General features: G+C 38.2%; 2 protein-coding genes across 2 annotated transcripts; both read right to left on the bottom strand.

Annotated features, from left to right (window-relative positions):
- Nucleotides 1-211: 211 nt before the first annotated feature.
- On the bottom strand, nucleotides 212-14223 carry LOC116255050 (uncharacterized). The gene is made up of 14 exons (XM_031630782.2): nucleotides 14017-14223; nucleotides 10840-10932; nucleotides 10284-10433; nucleotides 10010-10128; nucleotides 9536-9690; nucleotides 8603-8691; nucleotides 7901-8438; nucleotides 7261-7437; nucleotides 3980-4194; nucleotides 3751-3830; nucleotides 2014-2125; nucleotides 1097-1171; nucleotides 806-1028; nucleotides 212-614 (listed from the first exon to the last, which is right to left on the bottom strand). Exons 2-13 carry the CDS (start codon nucleotides 10927-10929, stop codon nucleotides 831-833), a joined length of 1998 nt encoding a protein of 665 aa, XP_031486642.1. The 5' UTR covers nucleotides 10930-10932; nucleotides 14017-14223; the 3' UTR covers nucleotides 212-614; nucleotides 806-830.
- A 2319-nt stretch (nucleotides 14224-16542) lies between these two features.
- On the bottom strand, nucleotides 16543-21530 carry LOC116254976 (probable polygalacturonase). The gene is made up of 6 exons (XM_031630661.2): nucleotides 21342-21530; nucleotides 20059-20409; nucleotides 19273-19393; nucleotides 18782-18956; nucleotides 18604-18674; nucleotides 16543-17597 (listed from the first exon to the last, which is right to left on the bottom strand). Exons 1-6 carry the CDS (start codon nucleotides 21351-21353, stop codon nucleotides 16927-16929), a joined length of 1401 nt encoding a protein of 466 aa, XP_031486521.1. The 5' UTR covers nucleotides 21354-21530; the 3' UTR covers nucleotides 16543-16926.
- Between the last annotated feature and the right edge of the window lie 244 nt (nucleotides 21531-21774).

Below are 21774 nucleotides of genomic sequence, written 5' to 3'. Positions count from 1 at the left end.
TCCGATTGGAAATCCGGGACAACATAACGTTTATAGTTTCAACACACAGAATCCATCCAGAATTTATTGTTTATTCTCTGAACGAGTGCTCTACACTCTACAGCCTAAAAGTAATTTCCTTAACTCAAAAGAAGCTGCTCTGATATCTTCAAAAAGCAAGATAGGAAAAAAAAATGAAAACAAATTACACCTGGAAAAGCAACTCACTCAATAAAGGTAAATTTCCCCCTTCTTTTCTGGCCTTCGTTCTATCACCAGCATGTACCAAAACTCTATGCCGTATGCAGAGTCAATTGCTTTTCTCATCAAATATTTTCCGGACTAGAAACATCTAAAGCTAGAAAAGATACTATCAACTTAATATATGGCCCAGCAGTAGCACAAGGAGATACCCGGTGTGGGAAGCAGCATAAGTTACATTCTGATGGGTAAGAAAAGAATAAAAGCGTATGACAATGATCTCCGGCAGAATCTGTGACCTTCGATATAGTTTCGCCTAGAAGAGTCTTCTTTTCCATTAAGCACAAGGGATGGTATGAGCTCAACCTACGAGAACATGTCACTTTGCCGACTCTGAGGATAACCAGGGTTTAGCACAACCATAAGTGCAGGAACTGTCAGCCAAGAAACGTCAAGACGTCAGATTGCTGGAGAAATATATCCATTGGAGACATCTAAACTTTGGTTAATCAAGAAAACTCCGTTGGAGAAAATAAGACGATATAACCTACGAGAATAGATTATTAATCATCTTAAATTCATAATGGCAAGAAAATAACAAAGCAAAAATCAACGTGGGAGGCACCTTTACGGGATCAAGGGGCATAGTCCTACATATCAACATCAGTATCGCTTGGAGATTTGTCATCTTCAGAAGACATGAATTGAACTATATCAACATCTTCACCTTCGTCATCATCTCCATTCTCATCCTCATCCTCATCCTCATCCTCCCCTTCATTTTTGTCTACTGACTGATGATTTGGCACCGCTGCAACTTCATCCTTGCTGGCCTCACTGCCAGATATCTGTGGAAAAAAGATGTTACCGCCCATGTAACAAGAGCAAATGCCTGTAAGGAAAAAGGTGTATGAACCTGAGCCATCAATAGCTGCAGTCGACCAGATAGTTGTAACAAAGACTGGACTGACGAACTTTCGTACTGTGTCACCTGAGAAAAGAAACAGGATTTCAAGAAAGAGGAGTCAGTGAAACATTGTAAATGGAAAAGCTACTACTAGTTCCTGCATTTCTTCTGCCTCTGGACTTCTTAAATCACAGCTTTTGCATCACCATATTGCATCAATCTCTTATTCTAACAATACGAGTAATTGTTTGATTCACCTCAAACTACTTGCCCATACAGATTTTTCATTGGTGGTTGATCAGAAAAAATGCATGCATGTTATCCATGCAAGCCAACCACTCAAAGGCTTCTACTACATGCTTAGCAACAAGCCTTGAAGGACAACAGAATCCTAAGACCAGCAATTTTGAATATGTGATTCACCATAATACATTCCTCGGACATGATAAATATATGACTTTCACTTGCTAACATACTTGCAATTTACAGATCTACTTTTCATAGTTAATTTCCTTTACATGATCTTTAAAGCCCCGTTGATGTACAGGAAGTTTTTTGCATGGTAAAATTATCAATGTACAGAAGGAAGAATTTTTTCGTGGAAAAAAGTCGGACCTAGAGTGGTCCGACTTTTTTGCATGGGAAGTTTTTATGAATTCAATGAAAAACGCATGGTAAAATTCTCTGTGCTTGATGCTGCAGGAGAAAACCGTACAAACTTGAAAAAAAATCCACGTTGCACAGTATTTCTCTTGTGCATCAAACGGGGCCTAAGTGATACCATTGACAAAAACACCTTTTCAGAATCCTCAAGATATTTACATTTTTTTCAGAATCTTGAAGATATTTCTTGCCAGGAAAGGGCAAACAAGATGCAAAGTCGGACATACAAAATGTTTGATATGTTTCTCTTGTTGGTTGATTACCTCGAGAATGTTGTCAAGTGTTTCATGTGATGGCTCCTCGTCTATAATATGTCTACCATGAACAGCCAAGATACAATGTATCCATGGGAAAACATGCCTCGCACTGCATGACCTGCAAAAAGAGGAAAGGCAGTAATTAATTAAGAAAAATCTGCAAAATGCAAATACACTGACATTCAACATAAAGCAACCACCTTTAAGTAAATCAATATCAATAGCAGCAAATAAATGAATGTCAAAATTCAATTGAATACGAAAAAATAATATATTAGAACAATATGGCTGTGTGCCATGTGATGCAGGAGCAGTGCACTTCGGCATATTTCAAAAAAAGGAATCTCCTCTCTCTCTCTCTCTCTCTCTCTCTCTCTCTAATACGTCTATGTAATATATATATATATATATTAGTATCATGGTACAAAAAGAAAGCAATAATTGTTGTCACTAGTTAAAAAATGCAAATATGATTAAACAAAATTTCAATCTGACACCAACAATGCTATAGTCAAATGAGGACTTGGGCAATTGAAAAAAAATCCAATGTTGTAATTTGTGTTCATTAACCCGCATCGATCAGGCTAATAGATATGTTGTATTGTAGCGTATGGAAATGTACCATAAACACATCATAAACTTATTTTTTTAATTGAAAAATACAGAAGTTAGAAAAAAATAGCAAAAATCAAAGAAAAAAAAAAGAGAAATATGCTCTCTATAGAAACATGTCATACATAAATATAGGCCTATATAGATTATGAGCATTCATCAAGTAATGAACATGACATAATCTAATATGCAAGAAATAAGTTTACAGTGTCATATGTTAAAAATGAAATTGTTCAATGTCACATCACAAATGAAAATATCATCATGATCATTCATCATTTTCATCTTCAGTCTCGTTCTCCTTGTCACTTGCATCATCTTTTTCAAATGGAATATCCTTGCCAACAGCTCTTTCAAATGGACAATTTTACCCCCAAATCGACTATTTCTCCTTGAACTGGGCTAGAACAACCCCTCCTTCAGTTCCAAAAAATGTTAACACTTAACAAATGAGGGGAGGAAATGTTTTTGAAAGTTTGAAACCCAATTCGAAGTAGGGGGCTCAGACCATCATTTCATGTTCTGACCCTGTGTAGTAAGATGTGGATATCATACCATACAAGGGTATATATAGAATGATACATAAGATACACATGCAAATACACCACCTTTTAAGATGTGGGTGGTGTATCAAATTGTATTTTTTAATAGATGGTATATGGCTCCATAAGTACAACACTCAGAAAACAAATCAACAAGAAATCCAAACAGAAAAAACTACCAGAACAAATAAGCTGCTCACAATGCCTCCACCCCATAAGTAGTCTAGTATGGTACGATCTACTACACTGAATGCCCATGCACTAGAGTATGGTCTTCCCAATGTCTCTTTCCTTGCTGCCAGTGCACATTAGGCAGAAAGAAAGCTGCCTTGGATTCTAGAAGTTCCTCCTCCCAGCATGACTCCTCGGTAAAAGTTAATGGCCCTTCAGGATTCCCAGAATGGCCACATAAGAAATGCAATCACATCTATCGAATGCATTCAGTGCCTACCACCTCATTAGCTCAATTTTTTGCCTCACGGTCTTATTGTTTGATAATTTGAACATAATAAGAATCAAAAGACCAGAAAAAATGAGACATCCATTTAACACAGCACAATGAACTCAAGGAAAAGAAGAAACTACAAACCTCGATCTCAACATAGTGGTCAAGAATTTAAGAAATTTGTATGCATCAGCAGAGCTCATTGATGTGATTGCTGCCCTTATCTATCAAACAAAAATATAGAAAGGTTGTTGACAGGTATAAGAAGTGAAAAAATCATTTAGAAAACAAAATAAAAGTATACATCTAGCACAAATGCCAGATGTTGTAACATTTGAGAAATCATTCGACTCTGCTTTAAAAATCATCTAACCTTCTTTAATGGCACGGCACCATGAATAAATAAGTTGTCATAGCCTTGAACTTCATTTAGTTCGGATGAATAGAAAGGAAGGCCCTTGGAAATTCTTTTATACGTTTTCCTGTCATAGTTATGCTCATTGCTTTTATTAAGAATGCCTAGAGATACGAGTTTTTCCTCCATGTAATTTGTCGGTATACCCTCCTCTTTCAGATGCCCATGCCTATCTGCATAGATCCAGGTACAAACAAGTTACACACAACTCAAACTTTTTGGTACACTAAGGTCATAAAAAGATTAGTCCAACATAACATCAAACAGCACAAGGGTTTTCTATGCATGGAAATATAGCATTGACAAATGAAAAATGAGAAAGACTGTCACGTTTCCAATCTAAGGAACAGTCTTAGCAGGCACTTTCCTACCACATTTGCATCTTTGGAAGTCAACAATCTTAACTTTCACATCCCCGGCATTCTATCTTAGGCCCCGTTTGATTGCCGGGGGAAAAGTCGTGGAGCGGGTGAAAAACGTACGGCCGCATTAAATTTCACCCCTTTGCTGCTGAGTGCATCAAACGCGGAGGAATTCACCCCGCAAAACTCGTACGATCGTGGTATTTTTCACCCGGTAAAAAGTCCGAGGTGAGAGCTTGGACTTTTTACCACGGATATTTCTCCTCTTTCGCCTCTTCCCCTCTCCTCTCTCGGTCTCTCGTTCCTCTCCTCTCGCAGAGCCTCTTCTCTATCGTTCTCTCCATCCCCTGTTTTCTCTCGTCTTTCCCCTGCGTCGCCTCTTGCCCTCTCCTCTCTCGGTCTCTCGTTCCTCTCTGCTCTTTTCCCCTCTCCTTGCTCGCTCTCTCCATCCTATCCCGTTTTCTCTCGTATTTCCCCTTCATCGCCTCTTCCCCTCTCCTCTCTCGGTCTCTCGTTCATGTCCGCTCTCAAAGCCTCTTCTCTCTCGCTCTCTCCAGCCTATCTCGTTTTCTCTGCTCTTTCCCCTCTATCGCCTCTTCCCCTCTCCTCTCTCGGTCTCTCATTCCTCTCCTCTCTTGCTCTCTTGTTCTGTCGTTTCACTCCTCTTTCGCTGTATCTTCCTTCAGACGCAGGACCTCAAGCACCAACTTCAACAGGAAATTTCTGTTCTTCCCTCGTCGCAGCTCCTTTACTAAGGTACGTGGCGATTTCTCATTCACTGGCAACAGCTATCTGTTTTTACTTCAGCTACCTCTGTTTCCGTTGAATTTTACAATGATATTAGGGCTAGAACATCAAACGGACAAATGGGTTGCTTTTGTCTTGATGTTGGTATTATACATTAATGAGTTAAATAAAATTGGAAAGAACTTGTTGGTGAAAATATGCTGATTGATAGTGGAAACTGATTTTTGTGCTGCATGTTTTTGACAGATTCTTTATGGGCTGTGACTCTTTTAGATCATTCTGATGCTTAAGTTACTCAGATAAATCTTGTGTTTGGTAAAGGATAAATATCTAATTAGATTGAAAATATGCTTTGAAGATTATAGTTGGCTACTTCACATATATGTGGAACTGGCTATGTTTGGTTCAAAGCACCAGTCGAACCCATCTAGTACCTGGTATGAGTGCACTGTAGTACAGGTTAGCTGTTCCAAAACTAATGGTTGCTCATGGCTTGAGAAAAGGAGATTGAGGTTTGGAAAGATTTGTAAAATTCTGATGCTCGACTGTGCATTGTTCGCAAAATTTTGGTGGAACATACTTAAGCTTCAAAGGAGAATCATATTACTTTGAACTACGGTTAGGAACTGAGGAACTGAGTGGGAGGTTTCATTGTCCATACTCTTCGAGCTTAGTCTCGAGTAAATGTTGAGCATGTCCTTTTCCAATTTGTTAGTAGTTTAGCGATGGTTATTATTATTGCCTTGTATTCAATCCAAAATGTACAGTTTTCCTCTTCTGTTGCATATTTTTTTACTTTACTCGAACAATTCAAGTATCACTCAAACAATTCAAGTATCACATGAAATCTGCACTGCACTATGCATAGGCTAGGAGCTTTTATTTGATGAACCTGCTTCCTGTTTGGAAACTGGAACAATGATGCTAATTCTGACATGACTCCTTGCTTTCAGGTATGATACTACTGTGGTGCATGCTGTTTTAACAGTTTTTCCAGTGTTGATCTTTCATTTCCTAATAACTGGTGTAGTTTTGGCTACAATTTGTTGGCATGTGTTTAACAAGCACATAAACAGCTAGGGAAAGGAAATATTAGTTGGTCATAGTAAAAAGGATGAACATATTTGTAACTTCACATGTTATGATTTCTTATGTTAAAGCATCATAACATGGGAGGGCTAGTGTCCACATGTCATATGTTAAAGCATCATCACATGTCTTGCTCATTCATTTTTATATTGGACATATGAATTACAATTGCCATATGCTCATCCTCTATTCTGATGTCAGATTCATGTTTCTTTCCCTGCTCCCTGTTATGCAAGATTCTTCGAATTTTTACCCACAATTAAATTTACCTTGGAAAAAACTACCATGTGCATCAAACACAGTTAATTTTACCTTGCAAAAAACTTCCATGCAATCAAACAGGGCCTCAAATCAAAAGAGGGTTAAATTTCATCCTGTATTTTTTTCCAGAAAAAATTACCGTAGTAAATTTACCACGTTAAATTCTTTCTTGCAATCAAACGCAGCCTTAGTGATAGAAGCTAAAAACAGCACCTATATCAGCTTTGAATTATCGCAAGATTTTCCACATTTCATCTTTCTTCAAATTCAGTCAACAGAATCTCACCTACTTGAATGGCTTGATTATTTGAAAAAAAAAACTACAAAGACTACAAATTTTGAACAGTGATAAGGGGGGAGAGAGAGAATTTGAATGAGAAATTCTCCATGATGCGGCCAAACCAATCAAATAGGGGGTGATATAATCATTTTGTGTTCGTTTTCATGGCAAGATCAAGATATCATGATAATCTAAAAATAGGATTAATGTATCAAAATTCAACAAAAATGACTTCTTTTCTGTTTGCTTTTCCAATAACATCATGCCACTACAGTTAATTGGATGTATATGTACGATCTTCAAAAGATTGTCATGAATCAGTGAACTTGTTAATCTTATAAAGCACAGAAGAGATAAAGCCATATATCCTTTTCGGGCTGGAACCGAAACTGCTAGGGACCCGAGCCCGGGAGTAGGTTGGGTCGTTACAATTCATATATTTCAGAAATATCATCTATAAAGAGATGTCACTTAGACACTGAAAAAAAAATAGTGAGTACCTTTGAGATCCATAGATTCAAATTCATCTCTGACATCACGATCAGGAATAACAGCTGCTTGCTTGAGATCAAGCGACAAATTCTCTTTGTCACGCCCTCTTTTTTTCTCAGTAAAACCATGAAGCCTTGGAATTGGAAGAATGGCATCTTCAGCATTTGCACGGTCCAAAGCAGTAACTGCCGACAATTATGTAACATTTATTTAGCAATTCCATACGGAACACAAGGTATTTGAAAAAAAGAATTCAGCAAACTTGAAATAATGTATCTAAATATTACGCATGTGCACACACACACACACACATACACATGCAGCATGGAGTTGTTGCTTCAAAACTCAAATCCTGGTGGCTAAAAATATTTTCAGCAAGGTTTTCCGGACGAGAGCTTCCCAAAAAAGTAATACTCCATAGGAAAATTGAAGTCTAAAATTAAAGTTACAGGCAACAATTAAAAATATAATTATAACAGATTTTGCAGAAAACAACAAGCAGTTCGAAACTAAAATTCAAGAATGTTGCCATGAATATACGATGCTTCATTCAAAATTTCACACCAAATATACCACATTCCCAGCTTTACATCATAAAAATTATAAATAGAACTAACAACAGAAGTAGACTAACCGATGGTAGCATACCCTCAGTGTGTTTCATCTTTTTCTTAACAGACTTGGAGATACCAAGAGGCAGAAAGACTCCATCAATGGTGGCATGCAAGTTTACATCTGTACCACGTTTCATCAAAATTTTCTCAAATGAGGGCCTGACAAACGAACCATAGGCAGCAAAAACTGACATTGTTTCTATATCTGCACTGTTATTTAATTTTGCAGCAATTACAGCAGGTGCACTGCCACTCTGGCCCTTCAAAACCGAAGCTTCAGGGACAGATGATGATACTGAAACCTTTGTAGGTATTGTACTCTGCAGTTCTTTAACATTCCTTCCACACCATAGCCAGCAAACTCCAACCTCAGATATTGCCAAAACTGATAAACCGTCAAGATCATTACCCTTCATGTCCAAGCAGATAGAAGGATGGTCCATTGAAAGAACACAACATGCAGATTTCTCTTTTTGTCCCTCACTTTTCCAGAGTGCCACGTAACGTTCACCAACACCAGAAGACACAATGTATTTGCTATCTTCGCTGAAGATCATGCATCGAACAGAGACCTATTCATGCTAGCAGCACATATGTTACATAAGCCACATGCAAATGGCCAGGGATAATAAACAATACATTTTAAATATAGATGAATAACAGTAGCAACAACTAACAATTTAATCCCACATCTGAAGCCACAAAATTTCAATTCAATAGCAAAAACAGCACTCACAGGATGGCCAGAGAATTTCTGCGTCTTTCTATAATCCAAACAGCTGAAAACCTTTATCTGAGAAGCTGCTGTGGCCAACACATTCCCATCTAACCATACACACGAATAAAAATATGAAGTGACCAAAGAATGAAAAATATATAATATATATACAGAAAAGGACATACACAAAAAGCTCAATTCTTTCTGAGGTCTGGTATTTATAACAGTTTCGACCATCAACATCAAAATAAGTGTACAGTGTTTGACTGGTATTATGTTCCAAAACAAACGGCAAAAATTATAAGAGCCTCACAATCCACATGTGAATTTTTTCCATATTATGGGTAAGAAAGAACCCCTAACTAGACATCAGATAGTAGATTATTTAACGACTTCCTTATCTCTATTAATGTAATCCAGATGGTCTGGTATAGCTACTGGAATACTTAGTCTTCCAAGCGAAACATTGGGTGCATCCAAGTTTTGTACATAAGACACAATGTATAGCAAGCAATGCTTCGACAAATATTTTATAGTTTGTAGACTCCTGTTATTCACCCATGTGCTTGTGGTTATTTCTCAAATACAACAACTATACCAGCTCTCCCCATGTACTGGCTGTACCAGCAACTCCCCATACAAAGCAGCTTCATCAATGTAAAAACCACGTAAGAGTATGGCAAATTTACACATACTGCCCCCTGCATCCTATAAGTCAGCTATCTGCAGCTTGGAGACCAAAGAGCCATTACTTGCATTTATATTATTGAGAGTCGAATCAATCAATTTTATTAGATCCTATAACCAGAGTGTCGCTTTACAGTGAAAATGTTAAAACCCAAGGAGTAGAGGGTTTAAACAGGCCCAAGAATAAGAAAAGAGCACCAGCAACAATGTTTGCATAATATAAAGCAATTAAAATGTACAGGTTTGCAAATGAAAACTCCATACCCGACGAAACAGCTATAGAAGATACAGCCCTTTTAGAAGATCTAAATCTCTCCAGAAGACCTCCTGTACTAGAATCAAGCTGGCAGACCATGCCATCAGCACCGGCGGTGTATAAGCATGAGTTATGACTTGAAAAAGAGATAGCATTGACCCCCCTATAAATTAAATTATGAATATCAGTCTAACAACTTGCAGGCACCACTAATCAACAAGAAATCTTGTGATCTTAAAATTCATTCCATGTACTAAATGAGAAGATTAGTGTGAAGAAAAGGTATATGACAGGGAATATGACAGGGTCCAGAAAGAGAACAGAGAAATAACCATTAGGGACCATTACTGATACTAATCTTAAAGATGAAAATAATTTTAAAAGGAAATCACTTCTATCTTTCTCTCTAAGTTTTATATGCCCATCTTGCCCAAATAAAGTTTCCCCATGGCCATGCACACACACTTGTGTGAGAAACAAACCCAGGATGGCAATCATTGACCCTCCACTTCAACTGACCAGCAGAGACATCAAAGGCAAAAACATCACCACTCCCAGTCCCTAAAACCAACAAGGAAGTTGGATGCTTCTTCTTTTTCTTCTGCACATAGCAAACAAAATGAAATGCCTGGTTAATCTTCCTCAAGGGAAATCAAAAGGGCAGCTCCAAAAGTCCAAAGGATTCATGGTTACCACAAGAAATACAAGCATATATGCATTCTTTTAAAATCTTCCCTGACAGATATAGAACTATACCTCTTTGTAGACAGTAACCCACTTCATGCACCTGTAATCAAGAGAAAGATGACCTTTCTCTGATTGAGTATATAGGTTGGACTCATCGCTTGCTGTTGACGTTATGTCAGAAAACTCAGTCTGAATTTGGCCTTTCAGTGCATCCCAAATCTGTGAGATATGAAACTCATGATTACCTTCATGTTAATAATAGTATCGCCAAACTGGAAGATAACAAAGTGGCAAAAAATGCATGAGAATGTGGCCTGCATGTAACCCAATGAAGCAGCCGAAGCCATGTTAATCACTTATCTATTATTTCTCCGTGACCATACAATTGCAATCAATCTTACTCATTGATTTGGAAAATGTTCAACAAATATCCAAAAAGGGACAATGCTGTTGAACCAAATTCAAGCAAACGGAACAAGAACAGCAAAAACTTTCCAGATATCAAAATGTTCCATATATTGAAGTAAGCACCACCCTTGAGCTTCCAACCAAAACTCAAGTAGGCATGCAAAACTTACTCCACCAAACAAATCCAAAATTTACTTCTCACAAGTGAAAAGCTCACCTTAATCCGACCATCTCCAGAGCAAATGGCAAGGAACTCTGCTGAACTACTGAATGAAGTAAGCAAATCCTTCAGATTGCGAGAACCCATTCCCTGCACATGGGTTAAATGAAAATCTAAAGGTTGTAACACCATTCAAACACCAAAACCAAATATAGACAAACCCCTCGAGGAAATAAGCTAGGAAATGAATCTCCGATTCTCCTTGGTAAAAGAAGAATTAAAAACTGAGCAAATGCAGCCTTGTGGTTTACCAAGAAAAAGAGCAAGCAGATAACTTCACTTTTTTTTTTCTACATTTCTTACAATATGGAGCACAGCACACCGTGCTGGGGAATCTTGCCGGCGTCGATACCTTGTCGACCTCTCTCACTCCCTCCCTCTCACTCTGATGATCAACTATAGTTGCAAAACCCAAGATTCACAGAAAACCTTAGGGTAGCATATGGATACCTGGAATTAAGTTTCTGGAAACTTTATTCCAAATATATTATGCCAGGGAAACATGGAAATGAATTTTAATTCCACCTTCCAATTTGGCCATGTGTTTGATGGCCAGAATAAATGTTCCAGGCATTTTTTTTTCTCTTGTATGATGGCCTGGAACTTTTATTCTAGGCAGTTTTTTCTGTTAAACCAGGAAGGACGATAAGTATGCACAGGACTAATGCATTTAGCTAGCAGCAACCAGCCAAAAGTTTATTAGTGGTCATATTAAACTAACCAAAAAAATCCCCACTGTTCCCCTCAATTTAGAAGAAAAAATTAAAAAGATAAATCACACACAAGCAACGACATTAAACAGGATCAGGCAAAGTGACGTGCTCAGCCTATGAAGCGACGCAGAGCGAGATGAGGCGAAGCAGCGTAAGCTTCACAAACAAATTTATAAAAAACATAATATCTATAAAAATAATATCAAAAATAAAAATTTGTTGTCGAACAAGTCAACTACCTAAAGATAAGAAATCAACTATCAAAACTCAAATTAAGAATTTAAGAGTACGACTATTTGCAGACATCATAAATTTATGTGGGTCTCCTAACCAGTGTTGTACGATACGGGCCGATACGTATGATACGATACGTATCTTTTACAAAATACGATACGATACACACCCCGTATCTTACGATACGGGCTGATTTCAAAAAATGGGGGCTGGAACCCCCCCTTTTCGAGTTTTTTTTATAAAAACCCGGCCCCTCATTTTTAACCTAGAGATTGTGCCGCTGTGGAGGGAAATTATCGATTTCCATTGTTAAATCATTGATTTTCAAAATGAAATCATCGATTAAACCATGGATTTGTGCGTGGGTGGCTGATTCTCGTTGAGGAGGAAAGAGGTTTTTTTAAATTGTGAAGATGAAAATGAAGAAGAAGATGGAGATGAGGATGAGAATGAATATGATGAAGATTATGAATGAGAGTTGAGAGTGCTTTCATTTTATATGTATTGACATTGAACATTTTCACAATTTCATTATCATCTTGTGATGTAATACATAACATCTAAAACTTGGTTTTTGATGTGGTATCTCATAGACTTATGGACCTTATTACTTATAAATCTATGTGTTTTTTATGAAGAACATATTATTCTTGTTTTTTACTGATTTTTTATGAATTTTTTGAATTTTTTTCCTATTTTTCCTGATTTATTAAAAAAATGATACGGTTACGATACGTTACGATATTTTACAATACAACGTATCTTAAAGCCAGACCGATACGGCTTACGATATGCTTTTTACAACATTGCTCCCAACCTTCCATTTGCAAACACCATCTTCCTACTTGTGTGTTTGAAACTTGGATGGTTGGGATGTAAATTGGAACTTAATATTTTCAGCGGTTTACAATCTCAAATCTGTTTCAAAGGAAACACATCGTACATTAAAATTTGATGGCTATACGTCAACATACTGCTTATATAGTTCTTTTTATCTCATGAATGAAGATAACTGCCTGGAGATTTTAGAAGTTTTAGCCCCTCTTTTCCTTTTAGGCTTTTACGTTTCTAGAAGCAAGAGGTTGGTCACTCACAATGTCCAACTAGCAGATAAATTTCTTCGCTACCATTGCTTATCTTTCTACTTTTAGTCTTCCATAGATCAGTCTTTCTACTGTTTTTTTTATTAGACCCTTTGCACCATACCCAGCTGTCATTTTATTATAATATTTCTTTAAAGATGAACCTAGCAACTTCCCAATTTAAAATCCTTTCTGGTTTTGCTTTGGTTATGTGGAGAACAATTGAGATGCATCATACATATCTTGACCATTGCTATATCAAGCCTGGAACCATCAGTATTGAATGAAATGAACTGAACCACATGGGAAGTAGCGCAGCACCCATTTTACTGGTGCTGCACAGCTAATATGCATGCAGAACTTCAGTAATCTTCAAAACTGATATAACTTTCCATAAAGAAAACAATATGCACAAATCATTTTCTGCTTCTGAACATTATTGATAACAGAAACTGAAATATAGTAAAATGTAGAGAACTCTAGACGACTCATGTCATAGCTGCACGAGTAACCTAAATGGCACAAATGTTCAATCAGTTTCAAAACATGGGAAACATGAACAACATAGACAGCCAAATACTTACATCCTGATTAAGATGCCACATTGATAAAAGTGGGTGGCATTGACAGGATATACTAAAATCAGAAGGATCGATCTAGAAAGCAATACCTGCTGGGTTAATTTGAAGGGGCTAATTCGTTTGATAATCCCCAGCAGGTTGGCATCGAAAAAGACAAAGAGTGGCACAGGGACGGGAATCGTCGTCCGGCGCGTGGGAGTGGACCTTGGGAGGGAGGGAGGGAGGGGCGTGGGGAGAGAGAGAACGCTTTCTAATAGAATGACCAACCTGAGGCTGGGTTACCGGCTGTGGGAATCAACAGCAAAGGAGCCGATGGCAAGCTGCTGTTCGACTTCGGCCGGCGGTGGGAGAGAGAGAGGTGGATCGATGCGCATAAGACTTTAGTACAGCCAGACGCCGAAAATAGAAAAAGAGAAAACCCAAAGACGAGAAAAAAAAAAGAGAGAAGCAGACCAAAGTGCGACGATGATTTTTCTGAGAGAGAAAGTGAGACAGAAGCAGCAACACCATTCTCGAAACAGAAAACCGAGAGGAGGAGAGTGGGCAAGAGAGATTGCTACTTACCTCGAATGGAGGTTTCCCTGCAAGCGACGAGTGCGCCGGCTCCACCGAATGCGACGGACAAGGAAAGAAAGTGCCCAAATCAGAAACCTCTAAGAAGCGGCGCCGGCGCCCCTTTTGAATGCAGAAGCCTCTCGGCGGTCTTTGCCCGCGGCTTCTTTGTGAGCGCCAAGCCCCAGCGTATGTTCAAGGGCATGTTTCAGGAGGGAAGGAGACGTGTGGAGTTCGGATATCAGAGGACACCCGAATTCTAATGCCTCGGCACATACCCAATCCGACCCGTTTTAGGGTTTGTGTTTAGGATAAACATGTAAATTTTCGACTTCCATGACCACCTCGATCCCATTATTAAAAAAAAAAAGAAAAAGTTATGGTCTTGTGTTTTTTTCTATATTTAAATCAATTTTTTTTTTGTTTAGGTCAGCTGGAAAAAGAAAATTTGAACACTAAAATATAATAACAAATAAAACATATTGTTCCTGCCCAAATCTCAAAACAACCCTAAACTCTAGAGGAAATGAGTAAAATGTCAAAAATTTGGGTTCCTCATGTTGTATGTAGGGATGAACAAAGAGTTTAAAGCTCGGCTTGTGAACGAGTTCGAGCCGAGCCATATGCTTAACGAGTCGAGCTTGTGTTCATTAGTCAATTCGTTCTAAAAATCAAGTTGAGTTGACTATTGAGTCGAACTCGAGCCTTAATCAAGTCAAGTTCCAACTCAACAGGTAACGATGAATATCAATTCTATTCAAACCAGTTTGTCAACCCTTAATCGAGTCGTCAACATGTAACGATGAATATCAATTACATTCAAATGAGTTTGCCTTTGAGGCTATTTTAACATATTATTAAATGGTCTAGAAATCTTAAATTTTTTACAATTGATTTTCGTGTATGTCTTTTTGTTATTCATGGCAACTGATAGTTAAGAAAAGCATTGCCATAATTGCAAACTAAGGGACGACATTTTACCAACGCAAACAAACTCAAGGTAAAGCTCCTTAAATTACAAAAGCATCCACTCAAACTATACCAACAAACTTACCACATTATTTTTATCGATTTATATATACAATTATACATATTTTATTACTATTAATTATAGTTTAATATACTCAAATATATTTTTTAATTTTAACCAGACTAGGCCAGGTGCGGCCTTGGGTTTTGGGCCGGCCGGACACCTAGGCTTGACCAAGACAGGGACAATTAGGGATGTCAATATTCGACCTAATCATTTCAATGGAACTGGATATGAAAGAAAAATTAACATCCGATTTAGAAATCGGATCACTTTTGGATTCATGTTTAAATAAATGTGTGTTTCAATTCAGATCGGATTTACTTTTAAATAAATATTATGTACTCAATGTCCTACATTTTGAAATTCAGTTTTAAATGTATCGTAAAAATTGTTAAAATTCAGTTCAAAAGTCAGGCTTCGGATTTGGATGTGGCTTAAAAAAAAAATTTGGATTGAATAAAATTGTAAAGTAAGATTTAGATTTGAACAACAATTTTTTGTTCTCCAATATGGATTCAAACCATAGTAAAGTAAGTAAATATATGAAAAAAGTGATATGATTCAAATCCGATCAATTGACAACCATAACCGCTTTAATGAGTTACCTTGAATTGACTTCAGTTATTTTAATCTCAGCTTCTTATTTTTGTGAAGTTCATTTAGAAGATTAATTAATGAATATCTCATAATATTTAAAAAATGTTTATCGATCTCCTTAGTCGGAGAATAAAATAATACCTGAACATCATTGTCCAATAAACCTAAAGCAATTGTTACTTTAAACATTTGAAAGTGCAGAAAATCTTATTCTTAATTTGTTATATATTCTAATATTTAAAAGATAATATAATAGTTTCTTTAAATGGTCGACAACCTACTCAAAGTCAGATTGCTTACATCGATTCAGTTTCTGATTTTGAACAGATACTGAAACAGAACTAGGTTTCTGAATTTTTACGACACTGCAGCCTAACGTGATTTTCCCGATACTGCATTTTAGTATTCGGTGATACCACCATCAGCATCTTGCCGGAGTTTGAGCAATCTTTCTCAGGTGGGGATAGGACAGAAGATCGGGACGCCGGAACACGGGTAATGCCTGCCACCGGCGACCGCGCCATCGGTTTCTATAAAGTTGATTGCATGCTCGAGGCAGGGAGCGGGCGCAACTTCCCCGGATGCCGACAAACGACAAAACGACAGTCAGTCTCTGACCAGATTGCTTTGAAGACCAGTTACCATTAAAAATGAAAAGCCACAGCCATCAAAGAAACGTCGCTTCCAACAGATGGCGCAGAAGGGATGTCCACGAAGTTACAATCTCCAAAATCATTTTTAAATGATGTCAAATGCCAGCAGTAAGCCAACTAAATTTACAGAGAAATGCCAAAACTTCTCTCTCTGTGTCACTCTTAATGAGACAAATTTCAAAGGGATTACGTGGAAACAATAAAAGAATTGGAGAAACGAGCAGGAGCATCAAACGATATGGCTAAATCCAACACTAACAAAAAATTTTCCTTACAGATGAATCAAAATAATGTAGCTGTACAATAGACACATAGCCAGCTGGAAATCTGCTGGCATAAACCACTACAGTCTTTGACACCTCATCTTTGTCCTCAACAAGTAATGCCATGGGCATACCAACATGGCATTTGAGACAGATATGCCAGAGAGAGAGACAGAGAGAGACAGAGAGACAGAGAGGGAAAGAGAGAGACGGGAACATTAACAGGAGCAGAAGAAGGATGGAAGATTTCTTATTGCCAACATGAGAAAAAATTGCATGCACAAAAAAGAGAATAAAAAAAGAAAGACTGAGATCTAATGGAGGGGACTCATGATACAGATAGCTCAAGCGTTGTTGAATGGTAGAAGGAAAGGGGTTACGAAGAATATGAGTACCCATAAATGCTTGGCAAAGAATAACAGAGAGATGAGTTGGAAAGCTTATTTTGTAGGGCTGGACATGGTTCAGGAAAGACACAGTCTGAGAAGCCTGTCACGTTGGAACAAGACCATGGGACAGAAATGCCAGAAATAATGTCAAGATGGATATTGGAAAGGCAGATTGAAGTGAATGGCGCTTGCTGAAGTCCATCAAATTTACCAGCCGATCCAATCTTAGTCCCAACAACATCCATCACAGTGATTTGACCAACTATTGGAAAGGCTGATGGATCATAGTGTTCATCTGGGTGGGTACCACAGTGGCCAGTAAACTCAAACGCAGTTTCCACATTATCCATTAAAATGTCAGATATAAATATGTCCTTAATGTATCCACCTCTACCTTGGGTTGTCTTAATCTTGATACCAGTATGTGAATCATGGATCTGAGCCTTCTCCAATCTTATGTGATCAATGCCACCTGACATCTCACTCCCAAGGGCAAATGCTGATGCAAGAGAAGATTGTAGGAGAACACGTCGAATGTGAATTTCTGAAGTGGGCTTTCCATAAGAAATACCATACTCATCCCATCCACTCTTAAGAACGATTGCATCATGACCAACATTGATGACACTGTCTTCAATGCACATATTCATACAAGAATCTGGAAACAAAGGCAAAAGAATAAGACATGACATAAACCGCACAGCATTTTGAAACAGTCAACTGCAGCTGATCACATTTCAAATAATTTACGCTGCTTAAGCATAAATAGGAAATTTTAACTAACTTCTGGAATAAGCACAGTGCTTGAACATTATTAGGTCAATATTCAGTGCAGATATGATGTGCTTTAAAAAATTACAACTTTCTAAATTATCTTCATGTCTAGACCTTTCACACAGTTTTGTCAGGTTAAGCCTGTGGCAAATAAATGCCAAGAGACAGAGAATTAAAGCTTAAGATTCCTAAAGATGACAATACAATTGACTGATTAATGTTCAACAGTTGAAGAATATCCTTTAAAAGCTGAAGTGTAAGTCAAACATTTGTCACTCAACAAAGTTATAGGAAGGGATTGGGCAAACAAACGCCTTTACTGTTGACTCTTAACAAGCCATAAGTTGGAAAAAAGAGCACGAACTTCCCTGATATCCAGGGGGGAGTATCCATGCATTTCTAACCTAGGTGAAGCCAGTGGAGCCTCTAAAATGGACGCCCCTTCTAATTTGGATACCAGCATTCCACTTTATTTGCCTTAACCTGAGATAGTTATGGGATCAATGGCAATTTTCCTCAGTTAAACTATCTGCAGCTTGAGAGTGGTTTTCAACACGTCAATAATTCAAAAGACAACCCAATAGATCACCGTGCAGCAACAAGTATTACTAGCAAAAAAAAGAACTCACAGAAGAGCATAATACTCCTCTATCATAGCGATTTGAAGCCATTATTTTTCGTAACTGTGAGGTGAAACAGCATTGTTCATGAAAATTGAACATTTGGAGACAACAAGACCAACTCAATGGAAAAAAAAAGATTGTCAACAATATTCACTGATAAGCATTGTGGTTAGATAATAATACTGTACTTAAGAGACATAAAAGAAGAAACAGGCAGGACCGCAAGAACAAAGCAAAGGAGAGATGAAATAAGACTTCTTCTCTGACCTGGGACAATACCATCTGTATAAGGTGAATCTGGGGGAGCATGTAGCGTCACATTGTGGACCTGAACATTGCTGTACATGACAAAAAAGTTACAAAGATTGAAACATACCTAACATTAGTTTCATCTAAGATGAATAGATAATGCATATCAGCATGTAGATGATCTTGTCTTCCCTACCTGCAGTAGACTGGATGGATGCTCCAAGCTGGGGAGTTTATGAATGTCAGGTTTGAGACAACAACATCATCGCAACTGACAAGCTCGACAAGGTGAGGACGGCTATAATTCAATGAATGAGAGCGGAAAGATTTCCACCATACAGCACCTTGCCCATCAATAGTGCCATTGTCCCCTGTAATAATTACCATATAACATTTACGATTACTAACAGGAAAGTTATGCCTGTGAAGTTGCACACAAGACAGATAGATAGAGAGTCATGCATGTGAACTTGCATGCAAGAGAGAAAGATAGATAAGTAGGTTGGGAGAAAGAGAGACCACATTGTGAATTTGGTTAGATGCACACGTATTTTGGTGACTAAACTAGTATGTGCATACATTGATGGCATGCATGCTCCAGATACTAGGAACTAACTCCCAAAATTCCTGCTTTTAGAGCCAAACGATCTATTCACAAGTTTCATGAGGGCATGAAGATGAACATGCCTGTGATAACGACATCCGTCAGTTTGTATCCATTAATCAAGCTGCTGTGCCTTCTTCCAGCGACATCCAATCCTCGACCATATGTAGGCAAGGGATCAAGGACGGGCCAATGAGATTCTTCCTTCAAGTAGAAACAAAAAGGGGTTAATTATGAATAATTTACATCATGTTGCCATTAGGAAAATATCATGTGATGCATATGAATTAGCCTATACAAATTTTGTGAGATAATCAATTAACTTTTGGACGCTCAATATCCATCCCATCCCTAATTCCAAATTGATTGAGAAAAAAAAAAAGAAAAGAAAAGTGAAAAAATCAGTACAACCGAAATCTTTCTATGGCTAGGCCAGTAAATACCATCTAGTAGGTCCAAATCTTGCTTCTCCTTTTGGCTGATAGTGAAAAAAGAACTGTTTGGGGGACAGGAATACCTGATTGAACACCCTTGCGCTGAAATATTTGCTTGGAGTGTAAGATCAGCAATAAAAAGGCTAGAGAACTGAACAGAACTTGATTTGAAAAATAGGACATATAGCTGTTGTCAGATCAACACCCAGATACATAGATCCCAGACCGAAAACTGACACTACTCAAACAAAATACCAGTAGGCATAAGACGGACCACAATATCCAATTTGAACTAGTTTGCACAAAACAGTTCAAAAACATAAAATGACCTCCAGACAACAGAAGAAATCGCATAACTGGAATAGGTAACGATTGCCAGTACAAACGCACGACCAAGAAAGAAACACAGGAAAGCAAAAGGATGCCATATCAGACCTCTGATCCGAGAATGATAGCATTTTTGTTCAAGAATAGTGTAAGGTGGCTAGTGAGATTGAAGCTCCCTGTCAACCATTTTCCTGCAGGCACGTATAGCTGCGCGCCACCCTTATCAGCAAAAGACTTGAGATAGAATATGGCATTTTGGAAAGCCAATGTATTCAAGGTGACCCCATCGCCAACGGCTCCAAAGTCTGAAATTGACACACTGTGCGGCCTCGGTCTCAATACCCTGTTGTCTTCACACTGAAAGCCATCTGATTTCTGCGCCAGATCAGAGTGCCCACTCTCTGCCCTTCCTTCACTACCATTGACACCATGGTTTAGAACCAAGAGTACCAATAATATCTGCAAAAGAGGTAAAAGAGCTATAAGTCGACCCAATTATGCGTACTAGCTGCATCAAAATGAGAAGCATTCAACGATCCAGGAACTCGGTAACAAGTGAAGGGATCTACCAAAACGAAGTGTTTTAACTGCATTTTATATGCCAATAATTTTTATCATGAAAATGCAGAGCGATCCGAAATTACCAACTGCCGTTTCAATCAATTTAGATCGAACGGATCACCTGCTCTATAAACCAATAACATAGCAAAAAGATAAATTTTTTCTGTGGCCTACAATGACCAAAAGACAAATGCCGATTGAAAAGATGACATTTTATGGACACGATAGAAGGAAAAGAGCAAGAACTAATCAAGGAAAGAGCGCAACCAAATGGACCACTCAAAATCATGCCTGAAAACCAAAAATGGGAATTCCATGACAAACAAAAATAACCGAAAAAGAAACATTTGTAAAAGGGAAATGAAAAAGAAGATCATCTATGACAGCAAGAGGTGTAAACATGGGTAGGGGAAAAAAATTGAATTTACAAACATGTAAAAACCGCTCTTAAAAACTGTGAAAAGGGAAAGGCCTTGAACAATGCATGGCATTACAAACCCAACAAATAAAAAAGAAACGGATTTTGATGCAAAGAGGGGGAAAATGCCAACTCCATTATAGTCAACTGGAAGAGAAAACGAAAAAAAAACAATTATACAAACATGTAACCAACAAAATCTAGACTGCCCAATGAAACACTGAAACAAGGAAAGAAAAATCAACGAAAGGACACATGCCATGAAATTCCAATAACTCAAAAAAGATCAATTTTTTGAATAACGGGAAAACTAGGCATGATCGCAAACTCAGAGAGAGGAAGAGATAGAAAGAGACCGGAAAGACAACACATCAAGCAAGCCGCCAATCATACCAAGAAGCAACGTACTTACTAGCCTCTTCATGAGCCACACAACCGATGGAGAGACTCAACGGAACAGCAAAGTCGGAGAGAAAAACAGAGGAACCAGTGTGAGGGAAGAAAACGATGAAGAAGAAGAAGAAGGAAGGCAGTCGGGCAGGCTCGGCTCCATGCACAGAAACAATGGAGCCGGTCAGCATTAGAAAGTTTTGCAGCCAATAAGTAAGCAACGCCTCCCCCCCCCCCCCCTTCTCTTTCCTTTTTTTTTTTTCACCCCGTCCTCCTCTTTCTTTACGGCCTTTGGCGCGCCGCCATTAATGAAACGCAGCTCGGCGACAAGAAACGCTTCCGCCATCGCAGTATTAGAGTGACGAAATTATTTTTATGCCCTCATTTCATTCTCTGGTGTCCCGAAGCAGACCTGCTTCGTTTGACACCCCGAAATAGGTAAATTGCATAAGAAG

Source organism: Nymphaea colorata, chromosome 5 (genome assembly GCF_008831285.2).
Source record: "Nymphaea colorata isolate Beijing-Zhang1983 chromosome 5, ASM883128v2, whole genome shotgun sequence".
Classification (NCBI taxonomy): Eukaryota; Viridiplantae; Streptophyta; class Magnoliopsida; order Nymphaeales; family Nymphaeaceae; genus Nymphaea; species Nymphaea colorata.
Note: the sequence above shows the minus strand (reverse complement) of the source record. Positions and strands in the feature narration are given on the sequence as shown.

Bases quoted from the DNA above. Each gene is read 5' to 3' on its own strand.
- LOC116255050 (XM_031630782.2), bottom strand. From the start codon at position 10,929: ATGGGTTCTCGCAATCTGAAGGATTTGCTTACTTCATTCAGTAGTTCA. The intron at 8,692-9,535 runs GTATGGAGTTTT...GTGTATGGTTAG, and splicing joins TTCTATAGCTGTTTCGTCGG to ATGGGAATGTGTTGGCCACA. The intron at 8,439-8,602 runs GTGAGTGCTGTT...TAGCATGAATAG, and splicing joins AGAAATTCTCTGGCCATCCT to GTCTCTGTTCGATGCATGAT.
- LOC116254976 (XM_031630661.2), bottom strand. The intron at 19,394-20,058 runs GTCTGATATGGC...TTCTACTTGAAG, and splicing joins CTATCATTCTCGGATCAGAG to GAAGAATCTCATTGGCCCGT. The intron at 18,675-18,781 runs GTAGGGAAGACA...TGTCATGTACAG, and splicing joins ATCCATCCAGTCTACTGCAG to CAATGTTCAGGTCCACAATG.